The 15,287-nt window shown below is 35.9% G+C and overlaps 1 protein-coding gene across 2 annotated transcripts in view; it reads right to left on the bottom strand.

The window, feature by feature from the left end:
* Positions 1-15,287, bottom strand: part of LOC135198165 (alpha-L-fucosidase-like) — a 72,986-nt gene that overhangs the window by 35,483 nt on the left and 22,216 nt on the right. For both annotated transcript variants that reach the window (XM_064225673.1, XM_064225672.1), the window contains exons 2-7: positions 13,868-14,023; positions 13,310-13,558; positions 8,463-8,626; positions 5,466-5,667; positions 2,154-2,294; positions 1,823-1,985 (exon numbers count right to left, since the gene is read on the bottom strand). In XM_064225673.1, the coding sequence (XP_064081743.1) occupies positions 1,823-1,985; positions 2,154-2,294; positions 5,466-5,667; positions 8,463-8,626; positions 13,310-13,558; positions 13,868-14,023 (1,075 nt within the window). The remainder of the gene's footprint in view (positions 1-1,822; positions 1,986-2,153; positions 2,295-5,465; positions 5,668-8,462; positions 8,627-13,309; positions 13,559-13,867; positions 14,024-15,287) is intronic.

The raw sequence follows: 15,287 nt of genomic DNA, 5'->3' as shown, positions 1-15,287 counted from the left end.
AACATAAGATTTCTATTATAGAGAGGAGGTGGAATTTATCTCGGGATACGTAAGGTAGAAGGGACATTCAACATTATGTTTGATGTAGGTTAGCTGTATAAATATTACAGGGGTTTTGCTGTATAAACATTATGGGGTATTTGTTATTATATTTGTCAGATACAGGATTAATAATGAGTGGTTGGTTAGTGATGACAATTTTCCCAGTAAGCTTAATAGGGGTCAGTAGATGAAGATAATATTTTTTAGTGAAGAATTTTAGTCCTTAATAATTGACTATGGGAGTGGGTATGTTAGTTCATGACAGATTCGTGTGTTAAAGCAAGACTTTATTTGTTCTAAGATCATGTAGACTTGTCAAAGGGTCAATTAGAACCTATTAATGATGAAACATGGACACACGATGACTAGAGAATTCCCAAGTTCACACGAGAGGTGACAACAAAAACAGCCTAGGATCTACAGCGCCAGAGGTCAGATCTTCACACGGCTACTGGTTATTTGGTCCTAAGTTACCAACTTCTTTGTGCAGCGCAGCTGCACTTATATGACCTTGATCTCATAGGACTGTTATTTTCTTTTTGCCCACATAACTCTCACTAACTAGTAAATTACAGTGCCTCTTTCTCTGCTCTTCAGATCTGCATGCCTCCAACGCAACAGGTAATTTAGCTCTATCTGCCAGCTTCAGCTCACTATCTTCAACATAGTCTTCCAAGTGAGCTAAATCCACTTCATAGATCATGACAGCACTTACCTCCCTTGGTTCTTCCACTACCATAGCACAGGCTGCCATTTGTTTTGTTTGACCTTTTGCTGCTCCACATTTTTACAGAACACAGTTTTCTGGCCAAATGTCCTGGCTGGTGAGACAAAGTGCTTGCCTACACTTGTTTGTATGCTTCTGATCGGCTACCCTGTAGTAGTCTTGGGCCTCCAGATGTTCCCTCTATACTTCTTAGTTGGATTCTGGCATTTTCCTAAGCTAATCCCATGAGCTTCATAGTACTGCTCAACGAGCTTCATCATCTCGCTTATAGTATTATCTAGGTCGAACAAGTGCTGAGTTGTTCGATCAGAATAAGATATGGGTAACTACACATCCAGCTTCCAGTCTGAGAGCTTCATCATGAAGATCCATTTCCCTCCATTCTTCCCTTAAATAAAGGTGGGGATCAGTGGTAGAGCTATACTTTGAACCTATTACATTGTGTTAACCAGAGACAGATGCCATCCATCTGGTATATCCTTATAGGGATGCTATCTTGTTCCCCCATGCTTTTCTTACTTGCGAGAGTTCTGCACCCTACGTGGGCCTAGTGCCCTACTACTCTGGCAGCCTTATGACAGACTAAGTAGGAGGTAAGAGGAATCACCAACTCTCCACTCATGTTCCATGACCAGATTCATAGCATCGCCAAGTGGGTATATAAAAATCCAGTCTGTTGATGTAGACAATCTCCCCTATAAGGAGAGTTTACATAAAAGACGATGGGTTATATTTCTACAAGAATGTGACAAAATTTAAAATCAATTTACAGTTTTCATTGGTATGCAAACCAGAGCCATTTATCTAAATGCCCACACCAACCCCCCGGCTTTGGTCTAAGAAACAAGTGCTTGGTAATGGCAAGTGAGTGAGCGTATTCTCTCACACACCCCTATACCTACCAGTTAACCTCCCTCGTCAGTAAGTTCAATACCCATTTCCATTTTTTGCTGAATGATAACATATGAAAGGTTCTGGTTTGTTTACCTAGGAAAAATGCAAATTACTAAGATCTTTCTTTTCTCTATGGTTTTAATTACCTTAAATACTTACCAGACACCAGAAGTTAGGCTGTCGTTCTGATGAACCCATGGCTTAGTATCATAGATGGCTTCTCCATTGATATCTAGCCAGGACCCCAGCTGACGTAATCGCTCCTCCATGATTGGTGGAAGAACACCGTCATGGGTTGGCCCCACGTTTACAAGAATGTTGCCTAAAAAGAGAGAGATCATAAACCCTATATGCCTGTAAATCTTTAAACAAGTTTTTTATTTATTGATTTTCAGGATCCCTCAAGCAGGCCATTGTTATATTATGTTAGAAAGTGTTTGCAGAAGACATATTTTAGATACAAACTTATTGTAGCAATAATGTTTGTTACCTCCACAACTAATTGTCATGGCCACTTCTGTAATGAGCTCTTGAATAGTAAGGTAGTCAGTAGCTCCAGCATTTCTTCTGTACCCCCAAGAGTCCTTGTCTAGGGTCATGCAGTTTTCCCATTTGTGAGGCTGAAGAACACCTGAAAGATTTTAATAGACAATTCTGTAATTAAAACTTTCATTACATTAAACCTCATTTTCTTAATCTTCTACTGCAACAATAGTCATTTTATTTTAATTAGTTCAAATTTTATGTAACATCATAGTGACATGCTGCTGTGACAAGCAATTATATCTGTATTTAAAGTGAACTACTATGAGATTCAGAGCCTCTGTAACGTGGTTTTTTCACAATAACATTTTATCTATGTATTTCATAAATATAACGCTTATTCAGAATACACATTATATCTGCACATAAATTTTGACTATTCTGCATTACGTATATTGTAAAAGTGACTTTTTTTTTTAATAAGGGCCAACTTACTCAGAGAAAAGGTTTCAAACGCACTCGTTACGTAACTTATGACACCATTTCTTCCCTCTTTCTCAATGAATGATTGGCTGTGAATAACGAAGGCTAGACCTCTGGCAACAATGACATAAAAATTTAAATACAAGCAAAGCAGTACACCTTTATGAACTGTGAAACCTCTCCACTGATAATTGTCATAATGAACAAACCAACAAAATATGTTAATAAATACAAAAATACTTCGATTGTTAGTCTAACTCCCAAAATAAGTTTCCTAAGAAATTACAGTCTACTTTATAGGTCACAATCTGATTGACAAGATGTAGGGAATAGTTGGTAATTTTCAAAAACATAGAAGACATGCTTGATTTGATAACTGCTATATCCAATGTCAAGCAATTTGTATTTATTGGCTATCTACCTATTTAATGAAGAAAAAAAAATTGCCGGTACCCTATTTTGGCTTTAAACCTTCACCAATAATTATCGTCAGAATGATTACTTCATGAGGCTCCATCCACTTTGGCCTCGTTATAATTCAGGATAACACTGAAGGCTATCATTGGCATTGTTGGATTAGAAAATTTAACTTCTGGCTATAAAAACTCATTTCTGGAGTAGTTGTAAGAAGTGCTAAATGATCCTCAAGGATCCCAGCAGTTGGCCTAAATGTTTAATTCATGTATATTACTGCTATTACTACTGTTGCGGCACTACTGCTACAGTAGTATTACTATGCTAGCACAGATACCCCACCCACATCTATGTATCATTCCGCCATTCATAAAGTCTTTGGGTTTCAGAGCTGATGGAACAAGGTGAATGAGTTTCTGTCTGGTGGATGGGCGGGGCAATATTTCGTCAAAAGGTGTTTACCTTGCTTACGTAATGAATGATTTTCGACTCTTCGCACGTAATCATTGGCCATGGCGTCGGCTAGATAATTTTTACTCTATAAAAATTAAAACTATCTGGTTTAGGTTATTGATAATGCTGACAAAATTTGTGTGTGGTTGTTAAATATACATATGTCAGCTTTCAGCTACATCCGATGCTTTGATAAGGAGCAAAGTCCAAAAAACCGTGTTACAGAGGCCCTGAATCTCATAGTAGTAAACAGTACTGATACTTGACAGCAAAGGAACAAAGGAGATGGAATGTAGGGTCATCAGTTCCAACTTTGTAACTGATGATTGCAATAATTAAACATTCTCTCTCGATTTACAAACAACGATAGACAATGACTTTGACCTCTGAGCTATCGAGAGAGGTGTAAGTTGATATAGACTCTGCCTATCAAATTCAGGTACACAGTACACTTGAAATTGATTGCAAGCTGCTTCCACCAGGATGGCTAATTTGTAAGTTTGTAATACTTGGCTAGTTAAGAATTTTTGTCACATACACAACTGACTTTTTTATATTCATAAATGTGAAGCCACATTTATTGCTTGATATCCACTTCGCTGTACTTCGGGAACAACTTACACCCAAGGGCAATTATAACTAAAAAGTGCTTCATCACTGGCAGGATTCAAAGCTTGGACAAGCATATGTACAGCAAACTTGCAGCAGACTCAATATCACCTTATATCTCTTTCGATAGGTAAGTAGTCAAATTTATTGTCAGTCATTGTTTCTAAACCAGACAACTGTTTGAATCCTTCTGGTGACAAAGTGCTTATCAATTATAATTGACCTATAGTGTAATTTATTCTCCCGAAGTACAGTGAATTGGATATGGAACATATAAATGTCTGTCTGTGTGTGTATATATATATATATATATATATATAGATATATATATATAGTATATAAATATATATTATATATATATACATATATATATATATGATATATATATATATATTATATATATATATATATGTATATATATGTGTGTATATATATATATATATATATATATATATATATATATATATATATATATATATATATATATATATATATAATATATATCGGACAGGGAGGATCACTTGTTACTAAAACTACGACTTCCCTTCACGTGGCCATGCTTTTACTCCGACTGTACATAACTTTTTAGACTGCATTTCAAAAAGATAATGCTGGGAAAGTTTGAAAAGGGTAGGTAAGGGGAATGGTTTTCCAAAAAAGTGTGAGTGTCTGGGTAAGGGTGGACAGGACAGGCTAACATAATAGAGATATCATTAAAGTAAAATACTGATCCCAAGGAAACAATGGTGAGACATACATAGAACCAAAGGTGTAAACGAAGTAAAAGCTTCAGGCAAACTAGGAATATGCAGATGTTAAATAGACCATCACTGTCAGCTGCGAAGGAAAATTACAATGTGAGTTAAAATTATTGTAAAGCAAGTTGGTGAGAGTGATAGACACACTTGAATAATTAAAAGAAAATAAACGCCAGAGAAAGTGTCTTTGTAGAAAGTAAGTTACAGTGTCATCACAACAAATGAGATGGGAAATCATGAGTTTCATCCACACTAGCGTGAATTAAGCAGTTCCTGTAACCGGGTAAAGATGTTCATCATCTTCTGACCCTGTGAATACTCTAATTTTGCTCTGAAGGTTTTCTTTCTTGTTAGAATGTACTTTACCCTAAGGGGATATTGCAGCGATAGTTTTTAATCCATGCCTGTACCGCCTTTTTTCAGTTAGTATAATTTAATTGTTTTATGGTTTTATTTATAAAATAGTTGCTATGGTAGGAACCATCCATATTCCATATATATTTCTAATTTTCAGTTTCGAAAAGACGTCGTACATTGTATTACTACTATTACTGCTTCTAAAGGGATACTGAATGGATTTCACTTTGCTTGTGATCTGTTACCTGGATTGTATCGATCAGTGCAGGTGTAGTACGATCCATGGTGACATGGTATTCCCTGACCCCATCTATCATTGACAACGACCGTCTCCTTGACGGGGGAATCGTTGAAAAGCCAAGCCAAGAATCCGGTTGCGTTCCAGTACCAGTCTTTTGCTTCCCAATCTCCATCTGACCAAATAACCTCAGGCTTGTATTCATTGACCTGGAACAGAATCAGAAATAAATAATGGCCAAGAAAAACCCTAATACATTTAGGAAATTTATAAATGAAACTATAAATAGCGGTTGTGAACCATCATCAAAACTGTAAAGACCACAAGAATCAGAAATATATGTTTCAGTGTTCTAGTAATTTCCTTGTGGCACGCATGCAGTACAATTTTTTTTAACTTTTTTCTCTAAAAAATTAAATGAAAAACAACCAATAAGTTATTCTAAAGTACCCTCATTTTTAAAAATTCGTCCAAGACAGAATAGTATTGGTGCGTCTGAGAAATTTTGCATATCATGATTACATTCTGTGCATTGTAAACAAATGGTAATAGTCAACACTTTTTACGGAATACATATTAAAGATAATACTATTCAATTTTGAACATTGCATAGAGGAAAACTTCAGAGGTATCCTTGGTCAGCCTCATTTAGATTAAATATCCTTTTATGATCTTGGTAACAATTTCCGAGGGCATAATTTGGAGTGTCAGTGCCACGTACACCCACCTGATGTTTGATTGAATTCGAACAGCCATTAATGCCAGTGAAATACTCTAGATACAGAGTAATGGGGGAAATTATTCACCACTGTAGGTGCAAATGCTCATCAGAGCTGCAACAGATGAAGTGAAAGGAAACTGTCAGTGCGTGTTGAAGTCCCCATGGAGTGAAGCCATGAGTGATTTTAAAGCTCTCTCGGAAACTGATAGAGAAGCGAAAAAAATTGTTCAGGCATCGAAAGTTGTAGAGCGGTTCTATGATATGATTATGAAGAAGTGGTAAAATATATTGGAAGCCATATAAAACCTCCAGCAAATGAAACATTTAAAGAATTTAAACCATTAACACAAACCAATACGGTAGAACAAGCCTCATCAACATTAGAAACTTTCAAAGAATTTTTTAACATACTATCATAGAATGTAATACACAAAATTATGGAATACAATCCTTGGATGGATTTCTGTGTAAAATTCTGCCGTATCAGATCGCTGAAGAACTGTAACCTTGCACAATTTTAGTGGATTGAAAAGAGGCAAAAATGTGTTCCTATTTGTCATTATTCCAGATTTTCCATTAAAGTCCTATTGTGTGTGCGTGTGTGTGTGTGTATGTATGTATGTATGTTTCACCCTCACCTGAAGCGGATGCACATCACGTGTATCGTCAGCAGACCTATAGTTTGACACTCAATCACAACAACTAAATTTTTCACTTCTCTTCATCTCATCACAACTGTAACTTCTGGATTTTATCATCAACATTACCAGTTTTTATTCCGAGAAGAGTGGAGGGGGTAGGCAGTGAATACAAGGAGGGGCTTTTTTTTTCTAGAGCTAGATAAAACATTAGCACAAAGAACTGAACTGTATTTATTTGTATTGCATTACATTACAGTACAATTTGTTTGATGTTAATGTTTTAATGTGTTTGGTTTTCAAAATAATGGGTATCATAAAGATAGTTCGAATAGTGAAGGTGTTCAGTATATATCGTGAAGTTTGCTATTATAAGCAGATTTCAAATTTCAGTAGGAGCTTGGAACCAGTTGCTCTCGTATTGGGGTTAAATGTGCCGTACAACCCAAGTTTAAGGATTTAGTTAGTAGTGCTTGCCATACAAAATTGGGAGTCATCCATGAAATCATGGTTAGAGAGGCCAATAGACCTTGCTATTATTACTTAAAAGTAGACTGAGTACGAGATAGTCAGCACATAAATCAAAGAAATGTGATATCAGCACCGGTTAAGGTTGAAGCTCAGTGTATAAAGGAGTGGAAGAGAGAGGTGATGGTGAAAATGAAAGGTCACTTGTCTCATAGCTGTAGGGCTTAGCAAATGCTATGGAAAGAGGGATGACGTGGGACCCTATACATAGATAAAACAACTACAACTCTCACAGAAGTGGTAAATGATGGCAAAGTAAAATCAGAACAGCCCAGTTAAGGGGGGGCTTGCGTAATAAATTCCAAGCCTCTCATTTTCAATGTATATGAGAGCTTAATCAGACTTCAGTAGAGCCAGGGTAACTAACACGTACTAGGTGAAGAAGACTTGGCATCAGTACAAAACTGGATATCAAAACTTGCAAGGATTAACGAGCCATCTTGGAGTAAGGGTTATCTACATTACCGCCAAGCTAGTATAACTATTTGGGATCAAACATTCACCCATCTAGTATATAAGAGGACATACTTAGTTGGATGATAATGCCAAACTGAAATTTGGTACCATTTATTAAATGCTAGTCAAAGCTGGTGAAAAGTAAAAATGAGTACGTATCGTAATAAAAACAAAGTGTAATGTTGCATATGTTCATTGAAATCAGATTGGTAATTTCTAGTTGAAAAAAAAGTCTGAATAAAGATGAACAAGACCCAATACTGGCACAGGTACTGGTACTGACTAACAAATTGGGATTAGGTTATCTTACGTTATCCGTATGGGTAGCATTCGGTGCATTTTATTATACTATAGTTGCATCAGTGTAAGTCTATGACTTAAAGTTTTGCATTTAGGTTTGGATTTATGGTGTATTTTTTTTATGAAATGGGCCAAAAGCCATCTTATGGACAGTAATTTCTAGCGCATTCATTATTATTATTATTATTATTATTATTATTATTATTATTATTATTATTATTATTGTTATTGTTGTTGTTATTGTTATTGTTATTGTTATTGTTATTATTATTGTTATTATTATTATTATTTATTGTTATTGTTATTATTATTATTAATGAAGATATTTTTCTCGTGAACAACAATGATAAAATTAACTTACCAATTCTATTAATTCTGGAATAGTTTTCCTGGTGACAAAGTCGTTGGTTTGAAAATTGTTACTCTTGTCTTGCAAATACAGAGGATGGAACCATTCATAAAGAGAATGGTAGAGTCCAAAATGGATATGAGGTGCCTTCTCTCTCACTGCCTTAGCCAGGTCTCCTACCAAGGAAAAGGCACATTAAAATTCTCTCTCTCTCTCTCTCTCTCTCTCTCTCTCTCTCTCTCTCTCTCTCTCTCTCTCTCTCTCTCTCCTCTCTCTCTCTTCTCTCTCTCTCTCTATCTCTCTCTCTCTCTCTCTCTCTCTCTCTCTCTCTCTCTCTCTCTCTATACAGAGCAGAGTAGAACAAATCTTATTTTGTGTACATTTTCATCAGTTTAAGAACCTTGCAATAAATATAAAGTACTAAAGACTTCATTCATACATATGTGACTAGTATGGGAGGAGTAGTTTTCAAGTTCATCTTCATAGTGTAAATTTTATAACAATCATTGTAAACTTTAAAAAATAGAGTCAAAAATAGAGTACTGTAAAATGTTGGGATTTTTCGGGTGTATAAAATATAGAATTCGGCATGTTACGCAACTGTGAAGCAGATGCTAGCAAAGCACGGGAGTATTGATACAGTAGCACGAAAGTGTAGCCTGCTTTCATTCAAAGATTTCAACAGATTTTATCCCGTCATTTTGTTTGTATCGCCAGCATAGCATTGCAACTGAAGGCTTGTCCAGACAGGCAATAGATAGCTTGAAAATGTTGTATTCGTTGTTGTCAAGAAGCAGCTGCTAGGTAGAGGCCTCAATGGCACATTTGTCAGGACAGACTACCAAAACATTATTTCAGAATACAGAATAGGGAAATGATGGCTCTCATTGGCTTATGGAAATGATCTTGGTTCCTAGGGAAAATGATGATGGTGTTAACATAGCATACACAGAAGGGCAGGTCACTGAAAATTATTTCCATATTTTTTGGGTGTGGCCTCTGAATTTCTGAGTCCACAGAATAGAGACATTGAAGGGTAGGTACCAAACGGTGTGATGATTTCTGTTTTGTGGACTTGGAATAGTCCTTCATCAGGTCAAACTGGGTAAGATTATTGCCCCATGGGAGGCGATACTTGCCATGCTGGGGAGTGGATAGAGGTCAGGCTCAATTTCGAGTATATTAGTACCTTTTTGTAGTGAATGGCATGGTCATATAGAATTTAATTTCTTGGTTTTAGGGTGAATACCATGCTAGGCCTACCAGGTTATTGTAGACCTGTTGAGGAAAGTAGAGCAGAAAAATGAGCACTGCATTTAGTCAAGTTTAGTGATCTGGCATGGCTATCTTGAGTCTATTAATCACTAGGACAAGAGCCAAGCAGATCTACTGGCCACTCTGGGAAGTCATTAGTGTAAAGGAAAGGGATACACAGGAGTCTGAAGTGAGACTGATTTAGTCTCAGAAATTGGCCTCATTTGACCTGACATGAGGACAGAAAACTGAGCAGGCATGCCAACAGAAAACTAGTGACAAGTAAATCCCTGTCTGGGATGCTGGGTAGCTTTGCGATTTGCTGCCAACCCTCGTGACTTGTCCAGGTTTTGGCAGCAAAGTGGTGAAACTTTAGAACTTCACAGTTTTACCAGTCATGTTAACAATTGCATTCTTTCTATTCTGGCTACCAGTGAAATTTGGAAGTGTTATCAGATCATGATCACAAGATGGGGCCATGTTCATTTCACAAGAATGAAGTATGCTGCATATTTTATTAAATATTGTTTTTGGAAGAGTTGTCATTGATAAGCATTTTCTTGAAAATGACATTCATGTCGTTCTGGTGATCAAATGTTTTGTTCTTTAACATCAGTTGTCCTTGGAGTATTTGCTCTAGTGAATCGCAGTTTGGTTGTCTTTATAATAGCATAAGACAGTGTTCTCGACATGGAAGCAGACTGCAAAACTACTTTTCTGCGGTAATTTTCAATTAACAAGGCTTGAAGCACATGTATAACCCATTAAAATCAAAGTAAGTCAATAAATACAGTGCTTTATCAGTAATGGGGTCATTGCTGATGCCATGAAAAAATATGGAAGCAGCAGCATTGAGAATATCAGCTTGCCTTTTTGGTCATGCCTACAGTTTCTCCAGAATATGAAAAGATCCTTTGGGATACACAACTCCGTTTATGCTTTGCCCATGACTTCCTTATTATATGAAAATAAAGATTTTGCATAATGCAGTTCATCTTAGTGTCATCATCATCATCATCATCCAGGTGCCATATCCCCAAGGACGTCGGCAATCATGGCTCGCCATTCCTCTCTATTTCCAGCTCTCTGCAGCAACTGAGCTGCAGACATTCTTCCTCCAGTCATTCTCACCAATCCAGCCATATATTTTTGTCTAGGTCTGCCTCTCGGTCTCCTTCCATTGATTTTACCAGTGAGAGAGAGATGCTCTAGTTCTTGTCTTCTCACTATGTGACCCACAAACCGCATTTGTCTACCTCTCACAGAGGCCAAAAGCTCTCTTTCAACGCCTACTCTCTCTAATACTTCCTCATTAGTTTTCCTTTCTGTCCATGATATTTTTAACATCCTTCTCCAAAACCACATTTCTGCAGCCTGTAATCTCTCCTCGTCTGCCTTTCTCAAAGTCCAAGTTTCACAGCCATACAACAATACAAACCAAACAAAACATTTCGCAAACCACCTCCTTTGATTCATAGATATTTTCGAGTTGGTGACTAATTTCTTGATCTTACCAAATGTATCTTTTGCTGCCATGGATATTCTCTTCTTGATCTCTTTTTCGCCTTTTTCCATCACTTGTGACAGTGCATCCTAAATAATTAAAACTATCGGTTTGTTTAACTGTTTCAGCATCAATTCTTATATCTATTCTTAGGGGTGTTTCATCCTTGGTGGTAACCATAACTTCTGTTTTCTTAATATTTATTGACAGACCTCTTTCTCTGCTTGATTTGTGTAAAGTACTGATTAAAGCTTGAAGTTTATCATGGGAGTCTGCAACAAGTGCTGTACATCAGCATATCTGATATTATTAATATTGACTCCTCCAACCTTAATTCCTTCCATATCTCTGAGATCTCTCATTATCATTTCACTATATAGATTGAAGAGCCCTGTCTTACACCTGTCTTGATGTGCTGAGTCTCTTGATTCATCATTTTCTACTTTCACTGATGCCTCTTGATTCCAATATAAATTCTTTATCAATCTTAGATCTTTCCCATCGATATTTATCTGTTCCAGTATCCTTACAAGGTCTACACATCTAACCCGATCAAAAGCCTTTTCATAGTCAACAAAACAAACATATTGATCTTTTTTCACTTCTATTGCTCTCTCTCCATCAACATTCTCAAAATAAAAATTGCATTTCTTGTCCCTGTATCTCTCATAAAACCACATCGTTCTTTGTCAATTTCTGGGAGTATTTTATTTCTTATTCTGTTCAAAACAATCCTTATTTTTGTGATCTGACTCATGATACTGATAGTCCGGTGTTTATTGCACTCAAGTGTTCCTGGTATTTTTGGTATTGTGATAAATGCCGATTTATACATCTGTGTTGCAGGCTCTCTATCTTCATATATTCCTTCCGCTATTTCTATCAATATATCAATGATGTGTTCTCCCAGAACTACCAACATCTCTGCTGCTATTCCATCATCACCTGTTACTTTATCACTTTAAATTTGTTTTAAAGAAGCTTCTATCTCTGATCTAATTATACTTGGTCCCTCAGTTGTCATTCAAATCTAGATGATCTACTCTATCGTCATCAAACAATTCTCCAATATATTCCGTCCATCTTTCCAACATTTCTTTTGACTCCATTACTATAGTTCCATCCGCTTTTTTGATACCAGTGCTGATGTTTCTCTTCTTTTTGAAAATAATTTCTTTCACCTTATCATACTTTCTCTGTTCATCCCCTTTATCCAAACCTTCCACCTCCTCACAAATCTCATCCATCCATTTCTCCTTTGCCTTTGTGCTTTCCCTCTTAATAATTTCTATTCAGAGCTCTATATCTATCTTCATTTATGCCCTTTTGTTGCCTTCTTTCATCCATCATTATCAAGATATCCTCTGTCATCCATTCTCTCCGAGCTCTCATCTCTGTTGTTGGTATTATTTCATTACCTTCTCTTATTACATTTTCCATATTTTGCCACTTTTGCTGTGGATGTTGGAGCACTGGGCCTTCCTCCTTAAGCTGGTCATATCTATTTCTTACAGTCGTCAATTCATCTGTTTTTAATAATTTCAGCTGCCTCTTTGATTTAGGTGTATATTCCTCTGATTTTTCGACTTCACCATCACTGTTACTACAACTGGTACATGGTCACTATTACAATCAGCTCCCGGGTAGGTTTCCACTTTCTTGACAGAGTTCCTAAATCTTTTATTGATGGTTAGAAACATCTTAATGTACAAAAAGACAAATGTTTTAGTATTGCTTCCCAAGGAACTGAGGAAGGACTAGAAAATCCCCGAATGAGGAAGCTGTCAGGCATATTGGATTTTACCTATTCTGGGTGGCATAGTACACTGGTTAAGCAGAAATGAAAGTGATTGAATGTTGTCTTTTCAGCTGAATTTGCACACTGTTTGGTAAATGGTTATCATCAATTAGTTAATTTTGCACATAAGAATTCATCAGTATGCTGTGACAGAAGTAGATTAAAATAATGCTTTTGAATCTTTATATGGGGTTACTGAAAGGTCAGCTATATGAAATAGCAAACATTAGGAAATACAAACCTGCTAAGTCAGTACCAGGTCATCAGACCAAACTTTGATAAAAACGAGTTGAATCAACAAACCTACTAAATCCCTTTGTGGACCAACATCCATACTATTCCAGTTCCAGGAGTATTTTGATGGCCAGTTGGTGTATCCTTCATGATGTTTACTAGTGAGCACTATGTAGCGAGCACCTGATGCATTGAAGACCTCCACCCACCGTTCTGGATTATAGAACTCGCATGTAAATTGGGGCGCGAAGTCTGCATAGGTGAACCCTGGCCGGTAATTCTTCTCCATAAATTCAACATACTTTTCTGAATGAGATCCTGAAATATCGGTAAATATTAGAACCATATTTATTGATTGCTGCTGTGTGTCGTTATGGTAGGATATCGACATACATTTTTTCTGACAGTCAAATGAAGTGCTATAATCTAAAATAGATAACAAAACAATATGAAATACTGAAATCATACTTTTAAGGAGACCGGTAAATATGCAAATAGCCCTGCATTTCAAAGTAAAACTTTGCTTTTCTCACTTAGTTGCGAGGTTCCCTGATATAAAATGCAGTAGAATTTCATTTTCATGTGCTAACAACTAAAATCACACACAAAAAAAAAGACAGACGTTACCTTGCCAGTGGTCCCAAAACCATTCACCCCCAAAAGAAGGGACGGAAAACACTCCCCAGTGAATGAAGATTCCAATTTTCACACTGTCGTACCATGGAGGCAGAGGTCTCGTATCTAATGACTCCCAGTCTGGTGTGTAGCCTGCATGGACTGCACCTATAATGAAGGAAAGAGCTATTGAACCTGTTTATTAAAGTCGATTACTTATTTTCAGTCTCTCTCTCTCTCTCTATCATATATATATATATATATATATATATATATATATATATATATATATATATATATATATATATATATATATATATATATATATATATATATATATATATATATATATATATATATATATATATATATATATATATATATTTTGGAAACCAAAAAGGAAGATCCAATTGATACTACAAAAAACAAAGTTGAAAGTGAAGAAATTGAAATTTTGTATAAAAAAACATATATTATATATATATATATTATATATATATAATATATATATATATATATATATATATATTATATATATATATAGTGGTACCTCGAGATACGAAATTAATCCGTTCCGAGGCAGCTTTCGTATCATGAGCTTTTCGTATCTTGAACCGCATTTTACATGTTAAATGGCTAATCCGTTCCAAGCCCTACAAAAACACCCCAGTAAATTTTATAATAAAGCTAAATTGACCTATAAACAATGAAATACTACAACAATTTGGACCATTCAATACCTAACTTAATACGTACTAGTGCTAATATGTACGTATACCTGTAAATAAAGTGTATTAGTGTACATGGTATACAAGAAATACTGTACGTACATACGTACGTATGTAGTAAAATGTGGAACCTTACCTTTCGAGTGAGGCTATCTCTGAAAGTGGCGACAGAGGAGGAGGACAAACGGCAGAAAACTTCTTATAGTACGTACACTTAACTTTACGAAATACATTAAAAAATGTCAGGAAACATAAACTAAACTTTACAAAACACATTAACAAAACTGTAACACTTAACTTTACAAAAAACTTAAAATTAAATTTTTTTTTCTTTATTTTATTTTTAAATTTTTTAAAACTTTTTTTATACTTTGTTTTTTTTTTATACAAAATTTCAATTTCTTCACCACTTTCAACTTTGTTTTTTGTAGTATCAATTGGATCTTCCTTTTTGGTTACTCCTACTAAAGGCCTCTTTAAAAAATAACTATCCAAGGAAGATTGCTTCTGCCTGCTTTTCAAAATGCTCCTGAAACGACTCGGGCAAACGTCAACGAACTGTGCAAGCATATGACCTGTGTAAGCCTTTTCGGGGTGTCTCTTTTCTACAAATCATTGTATCTTATGGAAAGCAGCTAGAGCATCCATAATTTCTGCCATTGTCATAGGGTCGTCCTCCTCCTCCTCGCCGCTGCTAGAGAACT

The sequence above is a fragment of the Macrobrachium nipponense genome, chromosome 21, assembly GCF_015104395.2.
Source record: "Macrobrachium nipponense isolate FS-2020 chromosome 21, ASM1510439v2, whole genome shotgun sequence".
NCBI lineage: Eukaryota > Metazoa > Arthropoda > Malacostraca > Decapoda > Palaemonidae > Macrobrachium > Macrobrachium nipponense.
This window is presented reverse-complemented; position numbering and strand designations above follow the sequence as displayed.